General features: G+C 35.9%; 1 protein-coding gene across 1 annotated transcript in view; it reads left to right on the forward strand.

The window, feature by feature from the left end:
- LOC100374328 (glycine receptor subunit alpha-2-like) overlaps nt 1-15,327 on the forward strand; it is a 45,173-nt gene extending 29,846 nt beyond the window's left edge. The window contains exons 5-9 of the mRNA XM_002737410.3: nt 3,677-3,759; nt 6,969-7,103; nt 12,786-13,015; nt 13,344-13,505; nt 13,722-15,327. Of these exons, the coding sequence (XP_002737456.2) occupies nt 3,677-3,759; nt 6,969-7,103; nt 12,786-13,015; nt 13,344-13,505; nt 13,722-13,961 (850 nt within the window). The 3' untranslated portion in view covers nt 13,962-15,327. The remainder of the gene's footprint in view (nt 1-3,676; nt 3,760-6,968; nt 7,104-12,785; nt 13,016-13,343; nt 13,506-13,721) is intronic.
- The last annotated feature ends 1,213 nt before the right edge of the window (nt 15,328-16,540 follow it).

The raw sequence follows: 16,540 nt of genomic DNA on the forward strand, positions 1-16,540 counted from the left end.
AACATTTTATTATTTAATAATTTATCAAAATACATAAGTTTGTTCAACTCCCTGTGCTGACTCACTGTTCATGTTTATTATTAAGCAATGGCGAGTAAAAGAGATGTTTTTCATACCACAATACAATTGTTCGTATGCATGGACAGTCAGCTTTTATATAGGCGGCGAAGTCACAGCACTACTTCAGTGGGACAGTTAACATAACATCGCACGCGGCGAAGTCGTGTTTTCCGCTACTTGGTTTCTGAATATAAATTGACAAATTAATATAATAATTATAAAGACAGTTCTTAAAGTTAACACATCCAATACGTCATAACTCATAGATTTCTTATTATTTAATACAAGCGCCGTTCACTTACGCACACTGCCCTTTTTACATAAGTGCATGTCATTTATAATTAATCGCCTGTCGTGAATCACAACATGTCCATCTTCTTCAGAACTTAACTATTGATTCTTTACGAATACACGTTTTTGTTGGAGACAATGTAAATTGCGTGCACTAAGAAACTAAATAATTAGAAAACGAAACGCGACAACTAACTAATTTCAAATACGAATAATAAATGAAAAAAATAAATGTTAATCGCTTGGAATAAAGAAATCATACACTCAAAGCTTATTACGTAGCAATCGAGGATTACCATCACGATCTACTCATCTTTCTTAATCATACATCACGCAAGCAAGCTTTGAAACAAGCACGGTATAATTACAAAGCAACCAACAACACCTTCTTCCTTAGACACGTGTCGTTTTCTTTGGGTGGTTAACACGTGTAGTTGCCGTACCAGTTGGTGCTATTTCAAGATATGAGATAATTACACGCCATCAAAGCGTGATAATGGAATGAGGTGTTACATTTCGATGTACCTCGTGCGGGGTTATCTCCAGCTGTCCCCATGTTAGAAACCAGAGCATTCACTGGCAAGAAAAGTAGCTTATTGTTCTTTTGTTCACCTGACACTTTAACACACATTGCAAGAATATTTTCCAATCACGTGCTAAACATTTTAGAGCTTTAAAAGCATGTCCAATCTAGTTCCATTAAAATTGGCGATGCGGCAATTAACAGTCGATTGTTGGGATCAAAACGCCAATAGCGTGGCAGCGTGTTCATTAGAAATGAGAATGCATTTTGCATTCGCTGCATACGGCTTATTAAAAATAACTTGTATTCAGTTGTTATAATCTGCCAAGCGATGAATAGATTGCTTTCGTCACAGTATAGCAGTGAACAAAGAATGTCTCAAATAATTATTGTTTACATTTACATTGCGTAATCCTCGCACACATGCTTCAAATTGCATAGAAAGTGAAGTTAATACATCGATGATATTTGTGTACAGTTTCAATGTGTCTAGTTTCTGCAGGGTGTACGTGTATGCACGTTCACCAATAACACAAGCAATTATGCATCGAGGACTTGACAGCATGCGATTTGGGGAGATGTTGGGTTGGCGAACTTGAAACATCTTTATTTTAGCTTAGTAAACGTATAAATAATGCGGAAAACGCATACTATTTTGTGCGTGTTGTATAAAGTAATCGATTGGAGTCAGTTGACGTTTGAATAGCTGTTACAAACATGCAGTACAACTCTAATATGATTTATGGAGGATGCGCACTGTAAAAGTTTGTGTGGCATTGAATTAATAAGATGTTTCTCTTATCACTCCATCATTTCCTCGGTTAAGATGACAAGCGAGTCCACTGTGTTAACGAGTATGGTATAGTCAACACGCAATGGCTAAACAATTCTAAGCTTGCTGAAAATATCTACTATAATAACTTGTAAATGCGCCCATACAACTCGATCCGAATTTCACAATCAATATTGTGTGTAACTATTGCCAACTGTCTACTTCTCTCCTAAAGCCATAATCTGATGTGAAAAGGCACATTTATATGGTAATCCTTTCGAATGCATGTTGACTGTCATCATGGGATAAGGACCCGAAGCTTTCTGGTGATGAGATTCCCTCAGTTTTTGTTAAATATGGACGTTGGACAAATCTGAAATATACATTGTCTTGTGTGTGAACATATATGCATTGCAACTATTCCATTAGGAGAAAAATGGAAAACGGCGTAATCAATTCCCTCAAAGGTGTCACTTCAGATTAAGTCCTCTTAGTATAATGAAACTAGACAATTGCCATCGGCGCAGGACTTGCACTTTTGAGATCCTCGTTTGTATTGTTCAATGTTGAAGAGGTTATTACAGCGTGTGTGGTGACATTTCGATATTCTCTGAATTATTATTCAACATTACTTTAACATTAATAAAGATTTAGATATGCATAGAAATTTTCTTAATAAAAGATACATGTAGTTAATAAAATCAGTCTCTGATAGTTATTGCTATTTCAGAAATACTGTGATTCGGGCCTGTTCTTTTCAATTTGTAACTTTGACAATATATGATTCTCCAGTAAACGTGATTATACAAAAACATAGTAAATAACATTGTCGCTTTAGAATGAGTATATGGCAGAAAGGTTTGAATTTTTTTACAGTCGTTCACTGTAATTTTAGTATCAAATTAATATATTACGTAATTGTGTTTAGTTTAGTTGAGTTTACGGACTGTGTGATTATCGTAAACAACAACTGAACACCAGTTGATCTACAGTAACTATACATTTCACACAAACCCAATGTGCAGAAGTGCTCGCAATACGACGAACCAACAGTGAAACAAGTATCAAGTACCGTATGACCACATGCCCTGATATATCACGACCGTTGTACGTAGAAAGACTCACGGGTGTTACTATATTAATGTATGAAAACATAGCAAAAAATAATAAATTACAGCAAACGAGTCAGATCGTACCACGGCAAGGAGTATCGACTTTGAAGGCGGTCGCACTCACCATACACAAAATAATACAGATGAATCATGTTTCGTAAGATGATCACGTTCATGCGTCCCGAACAATGTGTCGGCGTTTAAAAAAGAGTGAAAACAACGTTATTAAATACAATTTTACTGTATGCTGTTACCAGAACAACCGATGTGTGCATCTGGCAATGTAGCAACGCATGGATCGCGCAATAAATTGTAAGCACAATTTGAGTCATGTATGGCGTTACCAATAAACAAACAAACAGTGTTTTGCTGTTACGTATATACACATATATATATATATATCTGCGATGACATAAAACATTATTTAAATTCTCCAGAGGGCGAACGAGCATGAATGATTAACATAGTAACATACTACAAAACAGTAACTAAGGATCGATCGGTGACGTATGTTCTAATCATTTCATTGCAGCGGCATACAAAAAACAAGTATGTGTATATATATATATATATATATGTTTGTGTGTCACCAGAATAAGTAGGCAAAGAATTCACAAAAAGGATTTACACGTATAAATATACTATATAGACCACAGTTCAAGGTCTAACGGAACAAGAATATGAAATAACAAACTGAAGCAGTCATGAATAAAGTACCGGGTATTTGCATAGAGTGTAAACATGTCTTGCAAATAATAGATGAAAAGTGTTAATTAACTATAGAGTTAGTTTAGTTAAATATACAAAGAGTAAAATAGAGTTCAACACGCTCATTTGGAGCTTTTAATGAATATCTAACGCCGAGTTCATTACTATTAGAATAAATCTATTCATATGCATATTTCTATTCTTTCACAGATTAACGCTAACTTTAGCATGTTATATGAATTTACAAAACTATCCAATGGATCAACAGGTCTGTGAAATGCTGTTAGAAAGTTGTAAGTAATATTTCTTTTAGGCTTTCTCTATATTCTTGTATAATGTTATGTTGCTACCCGACCGTCAAATGTACACTCGGCATTTGAACTCACAAGCATGAAACATATGTCTATATGTTTAAGCATTGTTTAACTTAAGAAAACATACACAAGCATATTTAACCCGAGAGACAGATATATCGAATGAATTTCCCCTCGAGGCGTATATATCCAATACATCAGCCACTATTGGAAAGTCAAAAGAGTATTTTAATTTTTCGACTCTTCAAAGCTCGGAATCTAATTAAACAAAATTGGATTTTTTTCATAAATTCCAAGTGTAATCGCCTTTTCACATCAGAGCCGTAATGAGTATGTACGATTTTGGCGTGTATAACTGCGTATAGATGTTTTAATTTAAAATTTAAAACGATCGCACGAATTTGTGACCGATACCATGACTATACCCATGGGAGCATACAGTAGTTAACCCTAATATACATGGAATAAACAAAGTCCGGTGTTTATTTAGCAATCAAGAACCAGGCCATATCCTGAATAGCTACCAACTTTCAACCGTCAAGCAAAGGAAAGTAAGCTTTCTTATAGAGATAACTACGTGCTTCCGTGATCAATCGCTGGTCATGGGTGTTATTCCACCTGCGCGCATTGTCATGCATGCACACAATGTAGTATGCGCGAATTATACAAAGGATTACGCTGGAAGCTGCAGAGACGATCTGACAGTTGGCAGTATAATATTGTAGTCATTAACGCAATGTGTGTTGGTGGCGGCGACGTAGATTTAGAACAGACGGAATCTGCGAACATGTAAAAATATCAATCTATCGCCACATTGATGAAATTCAGCCACATAGGCACCGCCGCCATGCTGTAACCGCGCTCTTATATGTCAATGGAAGCTTCCTGCTTAGAAGGACGTGCGAATAGGTGCATAATTTAGCAATGTATGTCGAAATAAATTGTCTTCCGCAACAGAAAACTGTTTACATTAGTGAAGTGAGATTTTAAGTATCGCTTGCTTAATAAATAACGTCATGTTCGTAGTGTGGTGCATCAGTTATAACATCATTGATGTTAATACAATGTGAACTAGCTCTCCGGTCAGGACAACGGAATGATTACGCAATAGTGTCAACAAATATCATCACTGCGTTGTCTTTCACAGCATATTTCAAATGGAATGATAAAACGCACTATGGGTGTGCCTTCATGCATGTATGGTAGCTTCATTAATATTGCATATGCAACGAGATTGTCATCGGATGTTTTCAATTTGATATCTTCGGGGTACAATCAGTTATACACATGAGCTAACACAATTGCAGCGTTCACTTCCTCTCTAATCAAAGATTTATTCATCACTAGAAGCCCAGTGGGTATATTGAAAACCTAAAGCACATTTTAGGTGCTGAAATCTGCTTTATTTTTTTTTAATTTCTAAATAACTAGAAAGATATCGTATGTGTTATATATCATGGTTATAATAATCAGGGAAGTTGTTACACGATAAGATGTGAGGATTAAACAATTAATCACCAATTAATTCAATACTTACCCCTATCGCTTAATGCAGTAAATGGACAGTCAGACTATCGACATTAAATGTCTTCTCTTTCAACATAAAAAGATGGAAGTCGTGCGACTCCGTAATTTAACTGGAACGCCTATAACTAAGCAAATATATCGTTGTCCAATGATTGTAGAATTTGCCTTCCCATGGAAACATTTGGGGAGAGTAAATTAAAATGTCCAAAACTCAATTCTCGTTTAGGAAATTGCTTAACACTAGTAATATATCTTATTTTAATTCGATACAGCTCACTAAGCAACTAAGTGGAGTATAAATTAATTAAATATTCATATAATTCAGGTGTTACTTGTTATACTCATCTTCTAAACAGAATATGTCTTCTACTTGATGTTCATTGCGTTTTACACCATTCGTAATAATGCAAATCTAGCTGGGGAGTTATTTTCTTAGTCTTTTTCTATTTCGTTGTTTTCCCCAAACCACATACGCTCGGGGTATACGTTACATGTTGTCTTTTATATGATTTGTCCATTAATTGCGCAGGCTTAATCAAGATTATGAACGCCATTCTAAATGGAGCCCATCCGTACTTTAACATGAATAACAAATCAAACCTGTGGCAGACAGAGAAGAATTACATGAGCGCGTACATTCTTGTTAGGTTGATTAGAAGCATGAAGCAAAGCGCCACGTTACGATAACACTGTTAATTTATTTAAGAATAAGGGTATACATTATTAAGTAGGTTATGACACAAATAATAGCCACAACGGTAGTGTATGTTTGATTTTATATGAAGAAATTACATCTCGATTAATTAATGTATTCCGTGTTTACAAACTGAATATTGTTATTGCCTATAGTTACGTTTACAAAAAGCTAACAATCACGTGAATATAAAATAACAATATTGTATATTTCAAAATATGGATATATTTATAGATAGATAGCATAGATTATAGTGTGATAATCGAATTATTTGTATGATGACGTCAATCAGAATCGGATAACGAAATTTAACTTCAATAATACTGATATATTCAGTACTAACTGTTTATAAATTAAAAGAGGAAAATAGTGACTGGAATAATATTAGCCATGCACTGAACTCCAATACTCGAAGCTAGTCGTCGATGGTGATTTCCTTCGCATAACCGAACAATTACGTGTTTCCAATGCCAGAGCACACGAGCATTTAAGGCTTCGCTAGCTACCACGCTTCAACAATCTTCGTTTGTAGTAGTGAGATAATGTCCAATGTTCTTGTACTGAAGAACACACGTATATATATATTAAGCTTGAGAGCAAACATACAATGAATGGTCCATATGTATGATGATGGCGAACTGGAGCATGATGTATACTCGTGATATTTTTACACAATTACCTAGGAGTATAAAACCACATTACAACTAACGTAAAGTACAATTACCTGCTATATGTATTGTTTGTTTTTGGTTAAAAATAAACATTGTTGTTATGAATAATAGTATTCATTATTAATATTATTTTGGAGCAGTTTTTTAGGTCAGTGACTGTGACGCGACAAGGACCGCGTCTGCCCACAGTGTCGAGGCGCTTGCCGTGATAACGGGTACGAATTTCGTGTTCTCTAGTTGTGTTGTAATATACAAGTGTCTTCGTTTTCCTGTAATTACATTACAATCTCTTACAGATGGATTCACCACCGAACACGTAATTTTCGATTGGGCCCCAGGAACGGCGGTCTCGTTAAACCAGAACCTGAAAATGCCACAGTTCGAGATTATCAATATAGTAGAGACAAGTACTACTAATCCATATACAACAGGTGAGTGATCTTACCGACATGTATAAAAAAAATTTAGTGGACCCGTAATCTCGCTGTGAGCGAAGGAGTCACGAGATTTGTTTTTTTTTCCTCAAGTAGTGTAACATTCTCTCCTGTTTTGTGTAACTACTGTTTTAAACAGCAGGTGTATATAGGTCAGATGAACATTAAATGCGAAGACGGTAGAGAATGGAGCATTATTTGAAAGACAAATACAAGTCTCGTGATTCTCTCGTCCTGGGCGGGATTTTGGCCGCCATTTTCGTCTAAAGTATATTGGAACTGGTATTCTATTCTTAGCAAAATCGACCGAAGATAACAATCTGTTCGTAAATAATTACATACATTGGTAGTTAATATTGTATTGCCGTGGTCATCCACCAGCTTGGACAACCGTTCCTCCATACCGTTGTCTTGTACTGATCAATGGATTCGCAAGTTGGCTACCGCGTGTAGTCACACGAGCCGGGATCGCAAAAAAAAACACGAATTACGACGATGTTTATGACTCTTGTAGTATGCCTGGAAGAACAGACGGTAAAATATAATTATAAACCAGAATATTTGAATGAATTTTGTTCATTCATCATACGTTTCGGCTTTCTCCATCATCTAGACTTAAATAATTGCAAATAATAGCATTGGGCTGTATTATAGGTGTCAGTTTGATAATTCGATTGATTGTCAAGCACTTGTATCGCAACAACGATTCGTGACACAAACAGATAATTTTTTATCTCATCGACTTATGATCTGCTCCGATTTATGATTTGTAGAACTATTTGTTGAATCCACCGATTTTACTAATACAACATTAGTAGGAAGATGGCACGACTCGCCCGTTTAGGTGACATTTAGTTCATCCCTTATTGTGGCAATAATTCCATCTTTCACATCCCACGTGAAACATCCGCCGCGTGCACATAACTACGCATGCGCGTATAGGTACGAGCTAGTGTTTTGTGTTCTGCTAAAAGCAAGTACATTTACAGGCAATGTTGTACATTCGAATTTGTGTCAAATTATATTTATTGTGACGCTGGCTTACAAATTATCTCCATGAGCAATGTTTGTGTTTATCGCGTCTGAATTCACTGTTTATTGCACAGGGCAGAAGAACAATACTGGAACGGTATAATACGGACATGCGCGATTCTGGCGAAATAGTTGCTTTGACTTATGCCAGTAGACGCTGTACATTTTCAAATACATTCACTGCAATAGGTATGTTGAAATTGAAGCGTTAATAGTCAGATATCATTCGACGAGAACGTGCAATCTCAACATTAAAAAATCCCACGTCACACAGGAATGCAATGTTCAAAACGGAGAGTCGTCACCTGCGCGCGCGTGGGAATTGAGTCTCAATCGATTATAAAAACACGCGTTAAAAACAGGAAGGCTCATGGGTAGACGCTTATTTGTAAACAATGCCAAGCTATGGCCATCTGACGCATGCGCAGGTGATGACCCTCCCGCTTTAATAAATTTCACGCCACAGAGAAATGGAATGTTCAAAGCGGAGACTCGTCACCTACGCACGCGTGGGAATTAAGTAACAATCGACGATAACAACGCACGCTAAAAACGCAAAGGCTCGTTGGTAGACGTTTGTTTGTAAACAACGTCACGCTATCTGACGCATGCGCAGGTAATGATTCCCCCGCTTTAATGCATTATATAACACAAAATATAACCCGCAGGTATGTATTTGAACAATAATTATGTAAATAACAAGTCAAATGAACAGACAAATACGTTAGCGATATATAATGCATTTATATTGCGCTTAACTAAAGGTTTCTCGCTTGTTGTTTTCGTCCCCTCTGTTCGATGCATGAATATTCGCGCACTACACTACTGAACGACGCATTGCTGCTTGTGTGTGGCATTTATTTTTCAACTGTGGTGAAAAAAAAAATAGTATTGCCAAGTGTTGCTGCAATTAGGTGTCACGTTTTCGTGATGTGAACAAGGTCGTGATATTAGGCAATCATCGTAAAGTGCACACACCCGTGTTGGCGATAACACAGGTCAGGTCATGTGTGTCTTGGTAATTTGTCATGGTATTGATAATAAGCACAACATCTGTCATGGCGGCTACGGGTATTGATTGTTCTTATTTGTTACTGCTTATCTTATCGACAATGGCGCCTCTCGATAATATGTTTTATAGTGTTTTTATGACACAAACGTCTACATCGAAAGATTGATGAAATGCGCATGATTTAAAAGTATTATTCATTTTCGACAATATCGTTTATTAAATATAATTGTTTGAATGTGGTACGGAGAACTAGTTATACAGAACCTACTGTAATCAGACAACATGCCATTAAGTAAAACAACACATACGTATCTAATGCAGTCGCGCCGAAAGTCAAATATTCAATTTGAAAACTATATTTACATAAATTCAGATGAAATAAAGAAAAATAATTAATGACTTGACTACAACCAAGGGTATTGAAAAATAATTAAATATTGAATGTTTGTTTGTTACTTACTGAAATAATTTTACATTTGATTAACGGATTACATAACATTATGTCATAGAATCAGAAGCAATCTGATTAAAATCAGATCATATTGGGTCTTTCTTTTTATTGTTCTTTTAATTGTTTTATTAGTTTCTTAATTTTATTTTTGAATTTCCTGACTGTGAACGCGCAAAGATTTGAACAACCTCCAAATATATGATCTCGTTCTTGAAATCATAAATAACCAGATTAGTCAACCAATCAGAGAAGGTCTTGTATATTACAGTGATTATTACATGTTTTGCAACCGTGGCTGTTAGTGATTGGTTATTGAAGTTTGCGAGAGTTTATATGAGATCTCCTATGAAGGTAGCTCAGATATTTTGGCTTTCGCAATCAGACAATTACAGAAAATTAGAATTATGAAAATAATTGAAAAAAAACAACAACAATATAATCACATACGAAAAAAAAAGACGATTACAAAAATAAATAAAATAAAATAAAAAAATAAAAAATAATCAGAAGTTGAACAGATTTATCATGACCGCATGTATTCAACCATCAATGTTTTCCATTAATCGTAAGTGGGCAACAACACCTCCGGCGCTATAATAATATCGTCTTTGACAGAGCACTCTGCCACTTGATTTGCACCACTAAGAATATTGAAAAAAATAATCATGAGACGTAATATAATCCTAGATTGGAATTTCATCTGTTACATAGTAATAAGTGTTGAAGTATACCCATGCAATATGTTTATGTTTGCATTAAAATGCCGACGTATTATGTTTAACTTTAATGGTATTGCATTTGCTGTTATGAAAATACATAACCTTTTAACAGATAGAATAAAATCTAGGTGAGCATCAATTGTCAAACCAGTCAGAGTGGAGGGGTAGAATTAGAGAGACGATATTATGATTCGGTCTTCAATGATATGTTGCATACTCCCCGATGACGTCATTCCTGGTACACATGATATTTGAAATAAAAATAAATGATTCCTCTCGTGTAAGCATTACTCTATCAAAACATCTAATGACGGCTTAATCGTTTCCTCTCATTTACGGCCATCGCAGTTTGGGAAAACTAAGTCAAGGCCATGGAAGCCCACTTTCCACGGTTCGGTTTTCTGTTTAGAAAGACATTGTATAAACAATAACAGAAAAGCAAATGGAATAAAGGATTTCTTCAATGTAATCACCAAAAACAGACAGAGAGGAACTCGTCACGTGGTTATTTACACTTATCCAGTACCTAATATGCGTGATACTGCGATAATATAAAACAAATACGCTATATAAATACTCTGCGTTTATTCGCAAATACAGTAAATAAGCATCTGATTAGGATGCATTGCTTTATTAGTGAAACAGGCGTACTGTGTTCATTCACATTCAACAGTTACCATGAGGCGTGAATAACTCACCGATTCCGATGTGTGAACAAATAAACGTCTTGGGTAACATCTGTGTTCCGTCACACTATGACACAGCAATGTTTAACCTGTAAAATGTTTACGATATAACCTAGTATGAACATTGTACACAGGTCATCCAGTTACTTCTTGCTTCAACAACGGGGAATAATAATATTTACAAGTACATTTCAGAAATCCATCTACTAAAAGACATATTTTATTTAAGATAACAATTCCAGAACCATAGTAACGAGTCCATGTTTTAAATCTTTTTATAACAACCGTACTGATTATATGAATATGGTTGGTAAAATATTAAAATCATATGTGTTGATAAATATTGCGCAATATGGGTTAGCACGCCGTTTCCCAAAAAAATATTGTCCTTTTTACGTGATTGACGCACTGTCATTCAAAGTTCAAATATGTTATTGTTAAGCATTAGTCACAGATTCACCTTTAAAATAGGCATACATTAGAATACATTATCATCCTATATTTGTGATGTGAGTCGATAAAGTTGACTCGTCATATGTTTTGATCGATTGCCAGTCAATATGACATGATTGTAATTGTATTATCTGTATGTATTATGATGTGGTTGCATTTCAACTAATTTGTTTCTCTGTGTATCCTCTCTGAACAATCCTCTAACAAAAGAACTTCCCAACGCCTCAAATCTACGATACAGCATATATCGACGATCTGTTCTAATCGCGACACTCTATTCACGCGTGGAGTACTAACAGAGGCTTATTGCATTAACAGGAAGGATGCGCATGTGAATTAGAGATTTTTCATAAGATGCTTTTCTCGGGTTTTCAATTCCGAATTTTTAAATTAAAGAAAATATGGGGATTCTAATCATGCTTCACAATGCTGACGTCGTATATGTGCCTCAATACTGAAGGCTTATTTCTATACTATCTGTCATGTGTGTGTCTTTAGCTCCGAGTTGTTGAAGAAATTGGACAAGTGGATCTGGCGTTGATATAATAGAACGGTTGCAAACATACAAATTAAACAATATTTTGGCAGATAGCATAATGACTAATAACTTCATGTAAGGCAACGTAAATCACCCATCTATTCACATACGCGTATGTCATCGAGTGATTTTTCAAATCACAACCTCCAATCCATCTCATTCGCGACGCGAGCGTTTCAAAATAAAATTGTCCTACAGCCCATTCTCCGTTCTAGGAAAAATACAACCAACGCTATTTGCGACTTGTACAGATTTGCATTGAACGGACTCCCTACCGTTTTTTTTTTTTACCTACAGTTCCGACAGCATCCCTTGGCGTCATGTGTATGCCTTTACAGTGCATACCTCGTGACCGACCTACATTTTCACTTCACATCATGCGATTGAATTCATCGGGAGTTGTATTTTTACAGCCACCACGCGTGTTATTGTAAAACACGTCATTGTGGAGCAACAGCAAGCATATCTGAAATTCTCTTATTCCTGTGTCGTTATTGATTCTCATGAATATGCCCAGATAGGGAGTATTCTAGTTTATATATTTAAATTCATTGACATTCTACTCTCGTAAGACAGAATTGCTCCCACTACCTCATCATTAGTTCTATTGTACTAGAATGAGGATACTGTTGGACATCAGTATTTTGAGTTAAAAAATGAATATATATATCAGAATACAATTTAAGACTCTTATTATCGGATACAATCAAATGCGAGTATTAGTGATGCTAGAAATGCTATGAGATTTAGTTAGATTTCATTAATCTGTCATATTGTGTTTATTTCAGGTAATTACACACTATTGGTTGTACAGTTTACACTACGCCGCTTGATGGCGTTTTACATTCTTCAGACGTATATCCCTAGCATATTACTGGTGGTTTTGTCTTGGGTGTCATTCTGGATCAGCGCCGACGCAGCGCCCGCTCGTGTTGGTCTTGGAATTACCACCGTTCTTACTATGACGACACAGAGTTCTGGCATTCTTGCGTCGTTGCCAAGGGTGTCGTACATCAAAGTGAGTAGGCCATTATCGCTACTATGCTGCAAAAGTTTTGAAAAACAAAACTTGAGATACATGCAACGTAAAATGGCTGTATGCGGCTTTTGTTTTACGTTTTCGTGTCGGATAGATAATTGACGCTGTGAAATAAACAGCGCATCACAAGTCAAATATGTTCAAATGTTTGAGCATGGCCCCCATGCGTGCTGTTTTATTGACAGTGTGTTCTCTCTAATTTGGGGGTTTCCGGTCAATCGCTACCGGAGATAATATGAGAAACATATCGGCAAATAACGCAATGACACCGCGTAATCCAATGTTATATCAAATCTTGGTATTGCAGGCCATTGACGTGTGGATGACCACTTGCCTAGTCTTTGTATTCGGTGCATTGCTGGAGTTTGCACTTGTCAACTTCCTGGTCACGGAGGCAAAAGCGTCTGAAAAACGACGAAAAAGGGAGGAAAAGATGAAGGGTGAACGAAGATATTCAGTTCGAACTACGGTGAGTATTATAGTTGGTGGCTTTGATAACATTTACATCAATCGAGCATTGCTACCCGAATTAAGATGCAACAAAATAGAAGTTCAATTTGTATAACCATCATAACTGTAAATATAAGTTTCAGGTTGTTATAAATTATAAAAGCGCCTTTTGTTCTTTGTTACTCTATAAAATTGCGTACAAGTAATAATACCAGGCAACTTTCGTCCACCACAGGATGGGACAACAATCCCCCACAAGGAGTCGGAACAGTCGGAATCACCGTGTGTTGGAATATTAAAAGCATGTCTTGGAGGACCGCAGTTTAGCAAGAGCCAACTGATGAAACCTAAAAACAGGGTACATTGGACGTTACAGGCTGAGAAGATTGACAGTCTCGCCAGAATGGCATTTCCATTGTCGTTTATATTGTTTAATGCTGTCTATTGGCCGACATATCTGACCAATAGTCCTTAGGACTACATGTATGCATTTATATATGGGCGGCATAAATAATCTCTGTGAAGTAGTAGATTACACAACATGATCCAGGGTAATGTAACAACAACGTTTAAGCGTTATTCCTGAACACCGCTACATCCATCTACGCCGTTGAATTATCACCGTTAATTATATCCGGATACTGAAAATGTGACGATGAAAGATTCCACAACCACCCCCAGCAAAGACAATTCTGCGATTTGAAACAATATATGAAACTGATGTGTGATATAATCACAATAAACAAACACATACAACAGCGGCGACCCACGCCTAGTCCTAGTTTGTAAATACGCAGTTGAAAATAAATAGAATTTAAAGCACTCCAACTTGATTACATGAACAAGTATGTTGACAATTTTCAATTAGTCTTGTAGTATTTATTCTCAAATGTTCATATCAGTACAATGGCCGCACTCACTGGTGCAAGTCATCTTTGAATTAATAATAGTTAGTAGTTAGTATAATCGTATAATTTGGTTTCTAACCTTTATCATTAGTAATTATTGTGTGAGTAAACTATACATGTACTGTATGTTCAATCCTTTGTGACATAAAGCGCCATCTAGTAGTGTTCTAAGAAATCTTTTGTTTTTGGGAATAGGGATTGTCTGATTAACTGCTTCGAGAATTATATGACTTCGATTCTTGTATGAGTGATACACAGCAGTACGTACATTGTTATCTTTTAAAATCAACATATACCTGATATATATATGATATAGCCGAAAAAAGAACCATCATCAAAAGAGTATTGGTATTAATTACCGATATTAAAATAACCTTTTATTATTCAGACCAGTACTGCGCATTGAAAACATGGACTGTTACTGTGCGATAAATACAGTGTTGCTTATAATGGTAGTCTTCGTCTCTGCGAAGTGCCGGGTGAAACATTGAAACATTATCAATGCAGCTAACGAGAAACACGCCTTTTTTGTTACCGTTTAATATATATGACATATGTGATAATGTAGAAACCCAGTATAACGTATTTCGATGTGACGGGTGTACTAGTGGGATGGAGAGAAGTATGTTTGTGTACATTACGATTTATTGTACATTGTATTCAACTCATGGTCACGCCAAGCTCAGTGTGTACGAGGTCCACGTTTTACAATACGTTTTAGGTATCGTGCATTTCATGCTGCCTCGTGAAGTCGATTATGTAAGAGAAATATATATATATCAGGTCATTCAGCTAAGTTCCATTAAATTCCCGTAAATTTAAAACGACATTCATATGCTTGGTTGGTCCCCGGTGTAAAAGTGTTTGCTAGTGAACAATCAGCAACCTTTTTTTGTAAGGTGTTGGATCATAATAAATTTATTTTATTATTAATTATTCGTTGTACTTGCTTGTGTGTGTGTGTGATGGCAGTTTGCTGTGAGACCACTCGCGAGTTCACTTGCGAAGGCTGATTTAGTCAAAGACATTAGAAATTGTCTTTGATTTAGTCGAGAAGCAAGAAAGATGAATTGCGCCAACTACGGACAGATTGTGTGTGCATATGTCGCAAGGGGCGCACGTCATGAAGACTGCATAACAATGATTGGCATGCGATGTGTAATAAGAAGTCGAATGGAACCCATACTGAACGCGGTGTGGCGCTACACATGACTGCCAATGTAGTTATCGATCATTATAAAAATCGGTCGTAAAGTTTACTAAATCTTTTGATACACTCACATCCAATGTCACTATGGATGATATAACGCTCGTACACTTGACCACTGTACGCTGATAATGACGCTGTCATTCGTGGAATAACAACTTTGAGGTTCGTCCGAACACAGTATGGTATTAAATAGTATTAAATGCCTCATTATGTACGTTGAGACTGCAACCACCAGTTATCAAGCTTAATGACCGAGTTATTGAAGAATTACTGCACTCGGGATTACAGTACAATAAAACTTAAAGTGGGATGCATCAATGTATCAACAATATTATCAGTAAAGCGAACCGACATCTCGTAGCATACGTTGTCGAACTCTTTACTAATTACCAACTTTTGACTTGATAACAATCTATACCGATTATATATGCATCCTTTATTAGAATATGTTAGGTCTGTATGGCGTCCTGGTTTAATGGCTAAAAACACAAATAAAAAATAAAAATATCTTGTGCTCTAAGTACACCACTTATAAATGTAAAAACTATCCATCAACGTAAACCAATTAAATGTAAACAATTTGCAATATATAGCTTGTACATTTCATGTCATTTTAACCATTAGCTATCTTGCACGCAGCAATATCTATCAAGCAATATCTCCTTTTTGTAGTCATAATATTTATAGATCTGCAACTTTTTAATCAATTGTTTAAACAATTGCGATCCATTGCAATTTTATGATTATATATAATATTTTTTTTTTGTAATATGTTTGTCGTTCTTTTTATTCAGCTATATCATTATATATTATATTATATCCAATCAATTGCAATTCAGCTTTAATGCTGTGAATTACAAATGCAAATAACATTTTAAATTATTCAGTATACATTTCTGTTACCAAGTTTTGCATACGACCAAACAAGCAGTACAA

This window comes from Saccoglossus kowalevskii, chromosome 6 (genome assembly GCF_978046115.1).
Source record: "Saccoglossus kowalevskii chromosome 6, keSacKowa6.1, whole genome shotgun sequence".
NCBI classification, from domain to species: domain Eukaryota; kingdom Metazoa; phylum Hemichordata; class Enteropneusta; family Harrimaniidae; genus Saccoglossus; species Saccoglossus kowalevskii.